Genomic DNA, 17,944 nt, shown 5'->3' on the forward strand with positions numbered 1-17,944 from the left:
CCTAGTTAGGGTTTTTATCACTGTGACAAAACACCATGACCAAAATTGGCCTCGAGAGGAAAAGGTTTATTCTGGCTTACAGCTCTCACTGAGGGAAGTCGGGGCAGGAACTTGGAGGCAGAAGCTGAAGCAGACAGAGGTCACGAGGGTTGTGCCTACTGGCTTGCTCCTCGTGGCTTCCGTAGCCAGCTTTCTCAAACAACCTAGGCCGACCAGGCCCTCGCACATCAGCCGTTGGCTTGCCTTCAGGCCAGTCTGGTGGGCATGGTTCCCTCTTCCAGAAAGACTCTAGCCTGTGCCAAGTTGACACAAAACGAACCAGCACAATTACAAACAAAACCAAACCAATTCAAGGGACTAATTAAAAACTTTAGGCTTTCAAAGTCTTTAAGCCAACTTTGTCAATATAGTCATTTTTACAGTGTTTTTAATTTTTTCTTCCCTTTATTGATGACAACAGACTTTAGTTCTATCTGAAAATAATTTTCCCATTAAATCGCTGGGACCTTGTTTAAAGCGCAGCCAGGTTATTGGGGGCCTGCTCAGATAAAGGCTTGGCTCCACCTGTGAAAACACAAGCTGCCCTTTGCTGACACAGCAGAAAGCAGGGAGGGACAAGGGATGGGGGCAGGGCAGCCAGGAAGTATGGAAAATTCCCACGAACTATGATGGGCTATTAGCTGAACGCGGTTCAAAGAGGAGAAAGCAAAGAACAAAAGCAGGAGACAGCGGGCGAAAGATTGTCTGAGACTAAAACAGCTTCTCAGGGCCAACACGTGAGTGTGAAATTTCGCTTCCCCCAAAGACCTCAGGAGAGAGAATAACGGGTCCTGAGAAGGTCAAAGTGATGTGAAAAATATGAGAACTGTAAAATCCGACACGCACGTTTGTTCACTTGCACAAACAGCTAGTATCTGCACTCCACCCCCGTAACCACGGACGACTCCTCCCTTCTCTCTACGCAAACCTTTCAGGCGCTCTGAGAAAAAATTATATAAAGACTCTGAAGCTTCCACCGTTTTTTTTCTAGCCTGGCCACCTGGGGCGCACTGCTGCCCCAGAGAAATGTAATGAGGGCAAAGCCATAGGCTCCATCCGCGGATGGCAGCTGGCTCGGCTCCTCAACAGACTGCAACCTTCATTGCTGCCATCTGTCAGAGGTGCCGGGCCCTGGTCTCCAGGGGACACAGGTGACATGGCATGGCTGAACAGACAAATGCTTGACGGTTCACTCCGGGCTACTGCTTAATCTAAAGCAGATCCTGCTTTACAGAGGGAAAGGACTGTCACCTTCCCTGGAACTTTTCTTACTGTCTAGGTTATACGACTCATCAACCAGCAAAAATGCTTTGTGAGTCAAATCTTTATTTCCCTTTTTAAAGTCTGTGTGTGTGTGTGTGTGTGTGTGTGTGTGTGTGTGTGCGCGCGCTCGTGCGTGTGACCACAGTTGCATGGGCACACAGTCAGCATGCGGCGTCAGAAGACAACCTCACGTTTTGGTCCTAGCTTTCCACTTTTTTCCGAGACAGGGTCTCTTGTTTTTAACATGCCAGGTTAGCTGGCCCAGGGTCCTCCCTTCTCAGCCTCACACCTCAACATAGGAGTGCTGCCGTTACAGGTGTGTATGCCCACACTTAACTTATATATGTGGGCAACGAGGATTCGAACTCAGGTCCTCCCACGCTTGCAGAATAAGCATTCTTACCCACTAAGCCATCTCCCCAGAATTTAAATTTTCATTTTTAATTGGCAATTAAGATTCCTAGAAGTCCAACAGGATGTTTTGCTGGAGTTTGATCATGGCTGTCCCTACCAAGGTCTCTGTGGTAAAGTCTTTGCACCAAGGGAAGGTGGTAAAAGTCTTAGGAAACGGGGCCTAGTGTCAGGACTTTGGTCCCAGGGAAGAGGCATGTCCATGAGTTGGTTTACTGATGCTGGTCTCCTCGTGCGCTGGCTACAAGGGGAACGTCCTGCTCTGATAGATTCTCTGGTCAGAGACCAGAATCCCTGATAGACTCTCAGATCTGTGCTCTCTGACACAGCGCCAAAGCCAACGGGGCAACCAGACACAGGCTGAAAACTCCAACACCGGGAGCCAAAAGAACCCTTTCCTCTTTACACCTTCTTTATCTCATGTACCCGTCACAGTGGTGGAAAGCTCACAGGGTCTCTTAGGTACGCTGACACACCCCGTCACATACTTTTCTCGTTTCTCGTTCAACCATTAGCATGGTTGACACATCTGGAAAACCCATTATTCCCATCTAACCAGAACATGAACCATTTGGTCAACTTCTCTCTAACCTGGTGATCACAGTTCTAACTTCTACATTCTATTCTCCTAGAATTTTATACTTTTGTGTAAATGTAACTGGAAATCATGGAACCAAAGAACGTGAGAGCAAGAGCTAACCTCTTCCTGATGTGAGAAACCCAAGACCAAGGGAAGCAAGGGGTATTCCTCAATGCCAAGGAGCAGATTAAAACCCATTATTAAGATTACCGGCCTGGTTTTAAAACTCCTAGTTTGGAGTCTGAGTGGACTAATGACCAAAATGGTGTCATCAGACATTCGGACACAGGGACAAAGACACATATTCAATGGTGGATGTAGCTATAAAATAAAGTGCTTTGAGTTAAACACATTGTCTTAAAAAAATACGCACTTAGAAATGTATTTATCATGATTTTTATTTCATACGCAGAATGCTTGGGAATGTAAAGTAAGGACAATTTTGGCTTCTCCAGTCTCCATAATGGTCTTTTCAGAAACAGTTCTACATTTATTACTTCAGTTACTTGATTACCAGAGCATCGGCAGAGCATTGTAATCCTGCCCTGCCTAGCACGTTAGCCTCTGACCATGTACCGCTACAAGGTACGTAAAACGTAGCCAGTACTCCTTTCCCCAAAACCTAAATAAATATAACTGCAGAAATGCGGCCACACAACTGAAAGACTGCATTTTTTATTATACTCAACTTTAATTTCGGGTAATGCCTGTAGCCTGTGGCCACAACCGCTCCAGACAGTGTGCTCCAGCACTCGGTGATCTCCTCACTCTGTGTGTGGCTCATCCATGGCAACATTTGGGCTCTGGTGATTACTTTCTCATGTTAAGTCTTCAGCGAGTTCTCGTCTGGCTCTGGATGAGGCTAGCCTGTGGTAGCCAGGCCCCTCCGCTCCCCCAGACACCTGCTCCTCCGAGTCTATGGTGCAACCTAGCATCAGCCAGTATCCCAGACTCTTCTGAGGTCTTTCAGGGAGCAGCTACGACTAAGAATGGCTGGCATCAAAGCCACCTGTAGGGAGGCAGGGCATCCCCAATGGTCTCCTCTGCCACGAGTAATAGGTGTGCCCAAATATTAACCCTGCCCACAGTTAGACTTCTAGGCTGCCCTTGAGTGCAGACTCGCAGGGTCACTATTCCAGGAGCCCTTCCCAAATGACCATTTAGAATCATGTATGGACAGAGTTTAGCACACAAAATCCTAATCAGATTCTGTGATTATTAAATAAGTCATCTGTTTAAATAATCTTAAAAACTAGCCATGACGTGACAGCGCTATGCATTGCTTAGGAGAAACCCTTTTCTTCAATGAAGCCAGATTTTCAGGGTGGAAGTATCTTAGACTTAGTAAAGATATTTACTTAATGACTCGTTTACTTACTTTGCTGGACCAAGGCTATGAACATTGGAGGCAAGCACTCTGCACTAGACTCTCTCCCTGTCTCTCTCTCTCTCTCTCTCTCTCTCTCTCTCTCTCTCTCTCTCTCTCTCTCTATATATATATATATATATATATATATATACATATCTATGTTGGGATGTGTGTGTATTGATTAAAACAATTTAAATCAAACAAGTCAAGACAAAATTTCAGTATTTGTATAAAGGTTACAAAAACAGTGTGACCACTAAAGTGAAATGAAGATACATTCTTAGAAAACATTTCTTAGTATTTACTGTATTTTACAAGGAAAAAACAACCTCATGTATAATTATAAAACAAAGAACTTACAATTAACTTGCCAGATTAAGTTCTTTTGCGAAGTTAAAACAGACAATGTGGCACAGCACAATGGTGCCACCCGTGGAAGTATCACACAGATGTTTACTTTCTATGCCCATATTCTAGCTGACTAAACCACAGCCAAGACGACAGTCACACCTAAGAATCGATAAATTCACTTTTAACTTTTTATATATTCATTTTTCAGAGGACCAAAAAGTTCCTGTGACACTCTGCCAGACCCACATTGGCCGAGGAATGTTCATATCCTATGAAGGCAAATGCTATGTTATAAACAATCAAAAAAAAAAAAAAAAATCAGGGCTGGGCAGATACCTCAAGTCAGTAAAGTCCCCGCCAGGAAGAATCCGAGTTTGAAACCTAGAACCCAAGTTAGAAAAGGCCCCCAAAAGATGGCATGTGACACACTTGTAATCGCAGTGCCAGAGAGGCAGAGAGGCGGAGCTGGCCACTCAGGGTAGCCTTGTTGGCGAGCTCCAGGCCAGGGAAAGATCCTGTCTCAGATAACTAAGGTTGACGGCCCCTGAGGAACAATTCCAGAGCTGACCTCTGGCTTCCACACACCAACATGTGTGGCACCACTGCCCAACATGCGTGCACACTCACACACACGTGCACACACACAGGCACACACAAATCAACAGAACTACTTACTTCTAGGGTCTGCATCAGATTCGGTTTGATGGCGTCTTTCATCAGAACTGTCAGCGCGCCTGTCACCCCCTACAGGAGAGAAGAGGACACACAAATCAACAGGGAAACTCCAGGGCAATGGCTGACTTGTCCCCGTTGCCCCTACCCTGCTTTTAGGGGGGCATCGGCCCAAGCTGACCATGCCCCTGGACTGTCATCTCTGCCCATGTCTTTCTCACCCCAGGCTCAAAGGCAAAGCAGGGATAAAAGCAGGCAAGTAAGGTGAGATGCTTATGAGGTGGATTCCACGTGTCCTGGCTGCAGCCAGGCACGGACCAGCCATCAACAAACGAAGACATTAGGCAACTGCAAGGCTTGTGGAGATGAGGGGGTGTACAGAACCTGTCAGAATCCTCCCGACAGACAGCGAGCTCCCCAGGAAACCTCCCGGAAGCCCTCACCAGGTCGTCAGCCGTCACAGGCTGCCCGTCTTTGTCACTGGCCACCACCATCCTTCCCAGCCGCTCCTTCATGTCGCTGAGGCTATCGGTCAAGGCCAGCACCGCCATGATCTCGCTGGCGACTGCGATGTCGAACTGGGCCTGAGGCAGCAAAGCAGATGCTGGGGTGAGCGGCGCCACCGGGCACTTTCACGGGAGCCAGGTTTCCTCAGTTGCAGCTGGGGGCTGGGGCCTCCCACCGTCCACCCTGCCTGCGAGCCGGGCTCCCGCTCCCAGCGGCTTTCCCAGGCTACACACAGATCGCCCACACTGTGGCAAGTCTCCTGGTTGAGGCCTGTGAAGCCCGCCACTCACGGTAGTTTACTGGAGACTAACAGCGGAGTACTGCTGTAGGGCAGGGCAAGGGCTCAGCGGCAGAGTTCTTGCCTCGTACACAGGAAGCCTGGGCTCGGTCCCCTCCCTTCTCCAAAAGCGTGAGCATCATTATCTGTCTTCTGAGCATCTTCTATACTAGAAAGTCTGGCCACAAAGGCAGGGACTGCCTAGGAAGATCCCTTTTGGATGTCCCGTGGGGACAGTAGCCTGCGGCACCCAGGGTGTCTTCAGTGCATGCTGAATGAGCTAGTCAGTGGACCACAGGGTATCCTCAGTCTCTGAGGGAAGCCCCCTCCGCCCTGCCGACCTCCTTCCTTTTTATTGAGGTAAGAATCAAATACAGACTCTTACATATACACTCTACCACTAAGCGAATGGTCCACTGACACTAATAACAGGCCTGTGTCCAGGAGAGATCAGTAGAGGACAGTGGAACAGGAGAGCCCTACAGACTTCCTGTGTATGAGGCTTGTTTATCAGGGTTAAATCTCTGCTCAGGGGCTGGAGAGATGGCTCAGAGGTTAGGAGCACTGACTGCTCTTCCAAAGGTCCTGAGTTCAATTCCTAGCAACCACATGGTGGCTCACAACCATCTACAGTGAGATCTGGTGCCCTCTTCTGGTGCACAGACACACATGCAAGCAGAATAATGTATAAATAATAAAGAAATAAATCTTAAAAAAAAATCTGCACAGGTTTGTCCTAAAAGCTAAAGAACAACATGGAACCATGCTGTGTCTAGTCCATGAGGATGAGGCTCCAACCTATCTTAAGGCTCCCAGCAATGACAGCCAGAGCAGTGATTTTCTTCAAAAATTTCTCAGGACTTCGTCCTCCCTTCTCTTGGCTCCAACGGCAGGTTGTAGAGAGTCCAGTGGGAACGAAGAAGAAGGCAAGGAATATGTCCTTCCTTCTGCTTGCAATCCATCCACCAGGAAAGCATCTGCATGGAGCCACTTCGTTAATCCCAGGGGGAGTGTGTGCCAGACAGGTTCAAGCTCACACACAGAGAGAATGGCTCTGCCCTGGCTTATCATTTTATTACCCATCTCCATCACTGACAGATGAGGAAATGAAGGAAGGAAGGACCTTGCTGCCTCCTTCCTGGTTGAGAGTGTATTAGCTATTGATTTACTGAAAAAATACTGCCTGAAAGTTAAATATAGCTATATTCAATGGTTATATTCACAACACAACTCATTCTAAAATGTAAATAATTTTTCACTGCATGAAATCTAGGTTCCTATAGCACATATTACATTGTAAATGGTGCATGTAAAATGAGCAAAATGTTACTATTTTCCGAGCACAACATGGGCCTGGAAATACTCTGACAGTATGAACTACGCAGTAAGCAACTTGTAGGATTTATATTCTGTGTACAAGTACTTCACTTGCAGTTGCTTGGTTTTTAAAACTCTAAGGCCGCATTATGGTAGAGACTTCTAATTCCAGCATTTGGGAGGCTGAGGCAGGAGGATCGTGAATTTTCAGCCACCCTGGGCTACCCAATGAGTTCTAATTGGCCTTCACATATAAACTGAATCAATCGAAGGATGGTTTAAAAGTAAATGAGGCTATTTGAGGATCTTCCTCAGTTTACTAACCAGGGTGCATGGGAGAGGGCTGCTCTACTTAAGCAAATAAAACACTTCATAAATGGGCGAATGAGCTTTGTACCATTTCTCAGAATGAAAAAGGACAGTGTATGATGTTGCTAGGTCTGTGAGTGGATTTAACTTTTCTGGAAAGCAATGCAGAAATCCATGTGACTTACACACTGACTACAATTGCCATCCCTGGAAATCTTCAAAACCTTCAAAATAACACAAGTACACACCTAAACACAAACATGTTTACTACAGACGATTTAGGAGGGCCAAACACCGTCTATAGCCTATGTGTCCTTAGCAGAAAGTGGTGAGCTGGTTGATACATGTATCTGAGCTTGCGTAGCCATTGAAACAAGCGACACAGTTTTACCCTTGTTAATTTGGGATGGTGATCTACGGAGTCTGAGGGCTAAACCGAGCAGCCAGCGCCCTAATACAACCCTTTATTAACTCAAAAAGGCCTAAAGCAATACAGAAACAAGCCACATGCCCAGGTAATTTAACCTATATATCCCAGGCTGTCCTCAAGCCTACGGGGATCCTCCTGCCTCCGCCTCCTAAGTGCTAGGACTACAGGCGTGCACCATGGTTCGCTACCGCCTTGCTCTGCAGTGCTCAAGGCACCGATTCAAAGAGTGTCTTATTTTCCCGTCAGCTGTCATCTGTTCTACTTGTTCAGCAGCCGCCTGGCACCACCTACTTCCTGTGACAAATGTCTGCTCTAAGGATAAAGTACGGGTTGAGTAGAGAAGGTGAAGCTATGCTTTCAGGAGGAGGTGAGAGCTGACATGACAGGGCGGACAAAGCGCAGGATTCACCCAGCAGAGGTGAGTCTGCAGACAACACACCGTGGTCTTACAGAAGGCCACCAGGGGACAAGCCATGTCTGAATAGGAATTGTTGAACATCGTTGTGAGGCACAGTCATCTCTGTTGTGTGTCCCAGATGACCTCTGGGCTAATGTTTCTGTGCGAGTGACTGCTTCATATGGAAGATCTTGATAGCTAAGCCTATCAAAAGTGAGCTATTATTGCCTTCAGTCTCTGCACTTTGTCAGCAACAGCCTCTGTCCATAGCGACTGTTAATGGCTGCCTCGTCCCAGGAGGATTTTGCCTCCTATTTTCTCAAGTTCTCATTCACCCCAATGTGTTCCCCGTTAGCGCTGTTGTTTTTCTCTTTCTGAGGGAGGTTCCATCATCATTCTCCCTCAGAACTCAGAAGGAATTTCCCCAAGGCCACCTGGCATTTGGTGTTGTTGATGAGAATTCTTATTCCTCTGTGAGTAATCAGGATCTTTTCTCTTTGGCAGCACTTAGGAATTTCTTCTTTATTCTTCATGTTCTGAAATTTCAGCCTGATGTTTCTGGGCAGAAGTCTTTTCTTCCCCTTTTCTCTTTTCTACGCCCCCTCCCTTTCTGTTCTGTATTTGTCTTTTAACATGACAACATTGTTTTCCTCAGACTGAGAAGTTCCCTGCCTATTAGATTTTTGAGTAGACTGCCCACTCTGTTTTGAGGTAGTGTTCTGTAGATTCCTTCTGGAAGGTGGCTGCTTTGGCCTTTGTGTCTGCGTGCGTGCGTGCCTACCTCCCACATACCAGAGGCTGGCATCAAATGTCTTCTTCCGTTGCTCTCTCCCTACAGAGTTTACATCGGCTGTACATCAATCCCCATGATTCTTCTGTGCCTGCCTCGCCACTGCTGGGATCACAGGCACAGGCCACCATGCCTGGCTTTCCTTACATGGTGGCTAGGAATCTGAACGAGGTCCTCAAGCTTCTGGATCAGGCAGTTTACCAACAGCCACCTCCCTAGGCCACTCAGTCTTTTTTGAAATAGGGTTTCTCTGTAGAGTCAAAGCTGACCTCAAACTTGCAATCCTCCTGTCTCAGCCTCCCGAGAGCTGGCATGATACTCATGTGCCATCATGCCCTGCTAGAACCTTTATAACTGGGGGTGGGAGTGGATTTCCAAGAATTTCTGTTTCTTAAACGTTTGGACTCCCCTCCCCTCCATGTTTTTTGTTTGTTTTAACTCTGGGACCCATTTCTACATAGTTCCTCGGCTTGACATCCCTCACTATCGTACTCAAGCCAACATCACAGTTTGCTTTTTTTTTTTTTCTGTACAGGTCCCCAACCACTAACCCCAAGGAGTGGCTGTTTCCCCCTGGTCTGAGAGCTAGGACACCACTCATCTTTGAGTTTAGAGGTCCTTCCTCTATCATCTAGATTGTCCTCTCCATTATCAAATTCCTCCCCCCAAACTTTTCAGGAACGACTGTGGTTTCCTTGTTTGGGCAATGCTGATTAAATCTGTTTGTGTGTGAGAACTGCAGAGTTTGGGGCAACAAGGGGGTAGGCAGGCTTAGGCAAGCTTCTTGATCCAGGCCCCACACTCACTCACTCCTCCTCCCTGAAAGCCCGTGGTCTGTGTGTGCACACGTGTGAGAGGCTCACAGCAGGGTCCTCCTTGGTCATGCTCTGTATACACTGAGCGGGGTCTCTCCTTGACCCTGGAGCTTACCAGCTTCAGCTATGGCTCCAAGGATCTCATCTTCAGCCCAAGTGCTTGGTGACAGGTGGGCACCATGCCCATCCAACATAAATACGGCTGTGGGGACCCGAACTCTGGCCTTTATGCTTGTGTAGAAACTGCTTTAGCCACTGAGACAGCCCCCCCCACTCCCCCCCAACTCACTTTTTAATTCAAAATATTTCAAAAGCTCCCAAAATCTGTTTGGTATGAGAAATGGCTATTATCATAAAAGTCACTTTTTCCACTAATAAAAAATTAATGTAAAGCCTGTAAATTAAAAACTTCTCAAAGAAAGAGTTTACTATTAAAAAAAAAAATGAGGGCTGTTGTGTCTGGCTAAAAAATTACAGAATGAAATTATATTTCCTAAGTGCTGCCATCCCACATCAGAGGCCCATTAAATGGAAGGCAGAGTTCATTCCCCCACCCCCGCCACATTGTCTGCTTTTGAGTAATAAGCTATTATTCTTTGAAAAAACTCTCCATGCTATTAAACCTAATAAGTGGGTGTTTGTCCTTTGGTTTATGAAACTTTCACTTTTCTATTGTTATTCAGTTGTTGTATTGAGACTTTCTGGAAGAGTCTACCCAGAAACACAGCCAAAAACACACGGAAAAGAGGACACTAGAACCTTCCTGTCTCCTGGTGCTGTCACTTCCAGACCAATCCTGATGCTCCCCAGTCCAACTGCACCCCAGCCCCTCCCCGCCCCCCCCCACGCCCTGAGATGGTGGGAGAACCACCAGTACTGTGGCCAGGGGACCAGAAGCAAAAAGCAAAGATGGTGGAGCCCAAGGTGAGGGAGGGCAAACACTTCCGGGAAAGATGGCGCCACCTACCGGCCGGGAGTGTCCTTTCTCGGCGGTTCCCTGCCCGACAGTTATTTTTCTCAGAAATCGGTCATTGGTGTCCAATACTGAAAGAGAAGAGGTGTGTCATTCGGTCAACGCATATAGATTGGCCATGCTGGCAGATGCTGAAAACAAGAGTCAAGGTCTGGCTTAAGGAATCAAATAAGTGAGGAAAAAAAACAGATGGTAGTGGTGTGCCTTAATGACAGGGAGCCAGGCAACGGAGGGCTGGGCTGGCCGCTTTTCACCAGGCAGCAAGGACAAGTCGTTCTCAAAGTGTTTCACACTGCCACCTAAGTCACAAGAAGCCAGCTCAGTGTCTCATGTATATCACAGCCAAATGCCCGGTAATTCTATCATGCGTTATTAAAAAACCTAAACACAGAGGCCTGAACAGAAGTGTCCACACTCATGCCCAGAGCAGCTCCATTCACAGTGGCCAGAACGTAGAAGCAACCGGAGTTTCCACCAATAGATGAGTGGTCTGACTCACAGTGTAAAAATGAGTGTTTTGAAATACGCGCCACAAACATTCAAAATGTCATACAGACCCAGAAGGGCAAATTCTGTCTGGCTTTCCCTCAGTTAGGGACCTAAGGCAGGCAAGTCCATAGACACAGGAAACGGGGCAGTGGTTCTCATCCTGTGGGTTATGACCCCATGGGGGGCCATATGTCAGATATCTACATTACAATTCATAACAGCAGCAAAGTTAAAGGTGTGAAGTAGTAACAGCATAATTGTGTGGTTGGGGTCACCACAGCATGAGGAACCACGTTAAAGGATCGCAGCATTAGGAAGGCTGAGGACAGCCACTCTAGAGTGTCTACAGGGGATGATGAGCATTGTGTACAGCAGTGTCGACAGGGCAGTCACTTGGATGCAGGTGATGCTCTCATTGTACAGTTACGGATGGTTGGCAGGGTAGCTTTGGGTCATGCATAGTTTACCACAATGAAAAGAAAAGCCAAAGGAAATACAGCAACACCGGAGGAGACAGACTGTGATGAGATCAAGAACAATTCTTCCGTGTGTGAACTGCACAGGGCTTCTATTTTTGTCTGTGAAAACTATTTGGCTTAGAAAAACCAAATTTCTGAAGCTAAGAAACAAAGACAGAAGCATAGACACTTCCCTCATCCTTGGGCTTTAAAAACAGCAGCACTGCTCACAGTGGCAACTGAGAACCAGCTTAGCAAATGTGAAAACAGAAACAAAGATTATGAACTTGGGGACAAGGGGCTGGTGTAGGATGTGGACCGTTCATCTTCCTAATAACCCACTTCCGAATATCACTCTCAGGCCTCTTACCCACAAGTGCTGCCAAGTTTGCGCTCTCTCTCTCTCACACACGCAGACACACTCATAGCCAAGTACGTATAAATTTTCACTTAAAACATTTTTTAAGTGTATTAACTTTCACGTGCATTGGTGTTTTGCCTGCACGTATCAGTATGAAGGTGTCAGACCCCCAAGAACTAGAGTTATAGATGGCTGTGATCTGCCACGTAGGTTATGGGGACTGAAGCTGGGTCCTCTGGAAGAGCAGCCAGTATTCTTAACTGCTGAGCCATCACTCCAGCCCCCACCCCCACCCCGGCCACACACACTTTCATTTTTTAAAATAGAAGCAAGGTTAAAGGGTTGCACCTTGGCAGTGTCACCTGTCGGCCAGTGCTTTGGCTCCTGAGACGCCAGGCACACAAAACAAAACCAACTCCTTTTTTTTTCTGTGTAGTTATATAAATTCTCTTGGCTGCAGACTGGCCATCATACGTATTTTAAGTCAGTAGCGGCCCATTCAAATTGAAGTTTGATGAAGGGAAGATAAGCAAAAAAGGTCAGATGAAGCTACAGCATCATTCAAAGGCCACTGTGCCTTTCACTATGCCTCAGTGGAACATTGTGACCTACCAGGATACTTGCATACGGGGACGGAGCTGTACGAATTCAGCACAGCAAAATATGACAAGAGGTTCAATCCCAACCCATGAGACACAGATGTGGCCGAAGCCCTCAGAAAGCAATGGGAACGCACAGCTAGCAGCCAAGAGATGGAGCGTCTGGTCCATGCTAATTCCTCCTGGAACAGGCTCTGAGGGCTTTTTCTCTGCTCAGTTCTGTGCTGGCTGGGCAGGGTCATGAAGGTGGATAGGGCACCGCTGTCTGACTCCTGGCCATTTCCTGGGAGGAGATGCCAAGAGCGCCAGAGCGCCTGCATGGAAGGAAGACTGTGGGGTTCTGGGGTGCGCTGGTTTACTTTTAACTTGTTCTAAGCAGTTCCTTTAGTGCTATAGTGTTGCTGGTACCCAGAGGAACCCCCGAGAGCTGTAGGCATCATGCTATTGTACACTGTGTAAAGATTCAAATGCTGATTTCTGTGCCCCCATGTCTGATTGCAATCCTTGTTCCGAGAATCTCCTGCCTCAGTATTGTGTAAACATTGCTCCCCAATTGTTCCCTGATATGTCAACAGAGAAGCCTAACAGCCAATGACCAAGCAGGGGAGAGAACAGGGCTGAACTTCCCGCCAGCCAGGGGAGGAGGAGAGACAAAGAGGAAGTGGGGAATCAGTGACAAGGAGAGGTCTAGGAGACATCATGAGAGGGCAACTGGAGCAGAGAAATCCAGAACATACAAGTAATTTGGGGATTTGGGCTGGAAGGCAGACAAATTAGCTTAGAGGGTTAACATAGATGACTATGCTCAGTTTTTGTACCATCAAGCTGTTAAGTAAATATAACAGTCCAGTCTCAATTATTTGGGTGTCAGCTGGGTTAAGAGAAATACTTCAATATAATTTTAAAAGAACCACTAACAGAGCACTTTTGATCCTGTAAGTATCCAATACCAGCCAAGAGCTGGAGGGCAGGCCCATTATTTGGCTTCCACAGAAGACATGGCATCCTTATCCCATAGTGCCACTGGGCTAGTGCTGGGAAGCAGAGACATGATATCTAGGGCCCTTGGCCTGTGACAGGCAGCTGGACACGTGTGGGAGAAGGCAAGTGTGTAAGTTTCTGGGGAGTTAGGCTCCCCAAGAGGCAGGGGCTCGGGGTACCCAACGCTGCAAAGCCTGCCTCCCCGCCCTTAGGGGAGAACACACGGCTGGAGATACTCTCTCCCTCCCGCGCCTGTGACATGTTCCTAGAATAGTCCGTGTCTTAAGCTCTCCTCTCATCACCCGGGTTATACTTGTTCTCCTTCAAAGCCGGAAAACTCTGCTCATAAATGTACTTGGTTCATCTATGAAGCATCCTCATTCTCATACTAAGTCACTGATCGGAACCAAACTACGTATCAAATTTCAGCCTGAATTCCTCTGGCCCAGGTGACTTGTCCTCAGCAATAAAGTTTGCTTCCTCTTAGCATCCCAAATAGTAACATAAGTCTGTATTTTTCTGGGGTCGCTTTTGAGGTTGTCACTTTCGTTAAAGTTGATTTGTAGCCACAGCACATTCCAGTCCTGCCTGCTTTGGTGCGGAGAATCCAGCTGGATGCTGGTCCTCACTCAAGAGGTGATATTCCATGATTTCTGAGGTCGGGGCCCAGCTTTAGACATGCAAAGATGCCAGTTGGTCTGAAAGTCTCTCTTTCAGCACAGTTGAAAATACGCTAATTTCCATGGCTTAATTTTTCTTTCACCAAAAAGGACCCCTAAAATGATTTACAGAGTAACATGAGCTCAGAGCTGTCTTTGAAAGGTTGACTACAGATTTTGCAAACAATGGCATTTTAATAACAAATCTTTCTAGTTTAAAAAAAATGTAGAAAAAAAATAATGCCCCAGCAAAATGCTGAAAATATTCATGTGGGCTATTCAATCTATTGTTTATTGGTCTATCTTAGAGTTGTGGCATGTACAAGTCACGGCTCACCCACAAAGGAATATTCTAGAGTCATTTAAAATGACCACTTTAGCCAGGAGGTGGTGGCACATGCCTTCAATCCCAGCACTCTGCCAGGCAGATCTATGTGAGTTAGAGGCCGGCCTGGTCTACAGAGTAGGTTCCAGGACAGCCAAGGCTACACAGGAAAACCCTGTCTTAAAATACAAAAACAAAACAAACAACAACAAAAAATGACCACTCAAGGTGCTGGGGTTGTAGTTTGAAGGTGAAATGTATGTTTTGCATGCCAAAAGCTGTGGTTTAACTTCTAGCACCATGAAAAATAATAAATAAATGAAAAAAAAAAAAAAACACCCAAGAAAGAGCTAGCAAAGTAGACCGTGCTTAGAATGTAATTGAATTGGGCAGGAAATAAAATCCACATACACAAATGGTAACAGAGCTGTACAGAAAAATCAGATGCACCAAAAACTATGATTAGCCATTACTAGGATTGTGAAATGCTGCTTAATTTTTTTGACACAGTCCTTACAATATATTATTTGTTTTAAAATAAAAAATGGATCCTTAAAAGAGTACTCAAGGAGATTTTAGCTTAATCTTAGGAGCCAAAGACCTCAGAGAAACAACAGAGCACAGCTGTTACCCTCTAAGGGTCACTAGGGAGGCGCGTCGGATTTTGCGTGTTCACATTTCAGCTGAGCCTCCCCAGAGGGAGGCTGATATTACTACAGGTCCAGCATCCAAAATTCAAAAATTTGAGGGTGTTAACATAATACCGCTAGTGAAAAACCACATAGCTCAAAACAGCTCCACGTACAAAATTATTTAAAATAATCTATAAAATATCCTTCAGGCAACATGTGGAAGATGTAAGCAAACTTTGTGTTTAGACTTGGCTGTCATTATTGCGCCATCTGCCCAAACCATCAAATCTTTGAAGTCTGATACACTGGATAAGGGCTACTCTGTATAGATGAGGAAACTGAGGAAGTGGCCTTTGTCTCTTGGCTGCAAGCTCTTCTGGGATGCACTCAGTTCTTACTGGCATGGCTGAACGGGCTATTGGGAAGTCAGCTCAGGAAGGGTGGGGGTCTGGTTGAATTTGGGAAAAAGACTTGCTTAGAAAGGAGACGGGCCAGGCGTGGCCATGGCCAACAAGAGGCTGGCTAGAGAATGACGCAGGCCCCCTGGTGGAGAGAAGAACAAAGTTAGGCACTAGTAGTCCTGAATGACAACTGGATTTCCCTGCTGAAGGACGGGAGCTCCTGAAGCTGCTGACTAAGTCACAGGCCAGCATCTCCGGCTTAGGAATCTACTGAACTAAGGGATGGAAATGCGAACAGGAGAATGTGCTAAAAGATAACTGATAATTCAGGCATTGGTTAAATATATTCTGAAAGAGGGTAGAAGTAGGAGAATGGGGGACAGGCCTGAGACAGCAGGTACTGGAACATATGTCACCCATCATTTTGTGTCCTGTAGGGCTCCTAAGAGGTGACTGCCACATTTCTGTAAAGTACAGACACCATCAACTCCATGACCGTATTTAAGGCTCCAAAACACAGAGCAGCACTCTCTGTAGCGTGTGACTGCCAGGGTGGTACACACCTAGGACCCAGCTGGAAACACTCTCCAGATGTGGAGGAAAAGCCTGTACTGTAAACGAAAACTAGAGAGGAGCTCACAGAGAGACAGCCAGGCATGGTGGCAGAAACCTGTAATCCTGACATTCTTGGGGGTGAGGGAACAGAGGCAGGAGGATTGAAGCAAATTCAAGGCTGTCTGGTCTACATAGCAAGTTCTCAGCCAGCCAGAGCTACATCATGAGAACTTCTCTCAAAAACAAAAGGCACTGGGGGAGATGGCTCAGTTGAGAAAGTGTGCCTAGTACCACGAGGATCTAAGTTTGATCCCCAGCACTGATAAAAAACCCAGCAATGCCATGGGGGGGCAGAAACAGAAGGAGCCTTTGGGCTTTCTGGCCAGCCTGTGTAGGTGTAGGCTCGGAGCGATGCCTGCTGTAACGGCTGGCCTCCTCTGTGTGCACACACTCTCACACGCAACCTGCTCTAAAAAAATTAAAAGAGGGACGGAGAGGTGGCTCAGCAACTAAGAGAACCCACTGCTCTTGCAGAGGACCAGGTTGAGTTCTCAGGATCCACATGGCAGCTCACAACTACTTTTAAATCCAGTTCCAGGAGATCTGACATCTTCCTCTGGTGTTCATGGACACGGCACATGTATGGCGTATACACATACATGTAGACAAAACATAAGATTAAAAAAAAAAAAGAACGTAAACTTCAGCCCCAATCCTTTCCTTTTGTTTTTTTTTTTCAATAGAAATCCTGAATGTAACAAGTAAATAAGGAATAATATAAAATATATTTCTTTTTAAAAAGTAGAGGAACAAAGTAGGCTTGGGGGAAGAGAACTCACTAGACAAGGAGGGATTGTGCCTTAAAATCGTCTTTTAAATGGAAAGAGGAAGGAAGAGAAAGAGTCTTGACACATCTGGAGGAGGTTGTTTTGCTTTGTGGTGTTCAGCCTTGCACATGCCACACTAGCGGGCTCCCACGGAGCTCTCACCACGGCCCCCCCTTAGCCATCTGGAGAAGAAGGGAGTGAGTGGGACTGAGCCCAGAGAGGGGGGTGGGAAAGAGCATCAATGGCACGGGGTGGTGGGATCATGAAGCCTGGAGAGGCGGCTGGAAGACGGCGGTTTTTACGAACCGAATTTATGAATGTAAGCTTGTCTGTGAACTGACTGTGAGAGCTAGGGCTCAGGCACTCTCCCCATCTGGCCCTGCATGCCCTCTGGTTTCCCCAGGACCTACCTCTCTGCCATGTGATGGTGGAGGGGTCGATGTTGAGTCGGGCGAACTTCCTCACTTCCTCCTCTGTCAGAGTACTCGGATCGGTCTTCTCTATCCCCAGTTTCTAATAATCGGGGAGAAGTGCCATCAGAACAAGAAAGAACAAGCAGCCAAACAACCTTACCCTGTGGGGCATGCTATCCCATAATTAGTAACATCCTTGAAAGAAACAAAGCCAGGGGTGAATCATTCTAGCCCATGTCTTCTGTGGGTGGAAGATCGTGGGGATCTGGGAGGGGGGTCCAGGCGGCAGCACACAGTGAACTCGTGGCCTGCACTTCCTTGTGTGGCTGGCGGTACGTGCTGGAGGCCCACGGGGATCCCGGGCACGGCCCACGGCCAGCACTATGCTTCCTAGGTCTCTTCATAAGCCCGTACCAAGTGAGGTGTATGCCTGGGTTTCAAAGGAATGCACTTTACTTCTCTTGGGGAAACGAATTAAAAATTTTAAGGGGGTGGTGGTACATTCACGAAACCCCAGCACTTGGGATCAGGAGTTTGAGGCTGAGCTATGTGAGGCCCCGTCTCAAAAACTAACTAAATAAAGCCAAATAAACAAAGCTTTAATGGGTTTAAAAAGTGCTTTAAAAATATATCTGATGGCAGCTGGGCAGGTGGTGCACGCCTTTAATCCCAGTAACTCAGAAGACAGAGGCAGGTGGAGCTAAGTTCAAGGCCAGCCTGGTCTACAGAGCAAGTTCTAGGGCA

The 17,944-nt window shown here is 46.8% G+C and overlaps 1 protein-coding gene across 1 annotated transcript in view; it reads right to left on the reverse strand.

Annotated features, from left to right (window-relative positions):
* Positions 1–17,944, reverse strand: part of Mthfd1l (methylenetetrahydrofolate dehydrogenase (NADP+ dependent) 1 like) — a 167,608-nt gene that overhangs the window by 92,153 nt on the left and 57,511 nt on the right. The window contains exons 16-19 of the mRNA XM_021644473.2: positions 17,198–17,300; positions 10,495–10,571; positions 5,129–5,269; positions 4,689–4,757 (exon numbers count right to left, since the gene is read on the reverse strand). Of these exons, the coding sequence (XP_021500148.1) occupies positions 4,689–4,757; positions 5,129–5,269; positions 10,495–10,571; positions 17,198–17,300 (390 nt within the window). The remainder of the gene's footprint in view (positions 1–4,688; positions 4,758–5,128; positions 5,270–10,494; positions 10,572–17,197; positions 17,301–17,944) is intronic.

The sequence above is a fragment of the Meriones unguiculatus genome, chromosome 20 (genome assembly GCF_030254825.1).
Source record: "Meriones unguiculatus strain TT.TT164.6M chromosome 20, Bangor_MerUng_6.1, whole genome shotgun sequence".
In the NCBI taxonomy this organism is placed as follows: Eukaryota; Metazoa; Chordata; class Mammalia; order Rodentia; family Muridae; genus Meriones; species Meriones unguiculatus.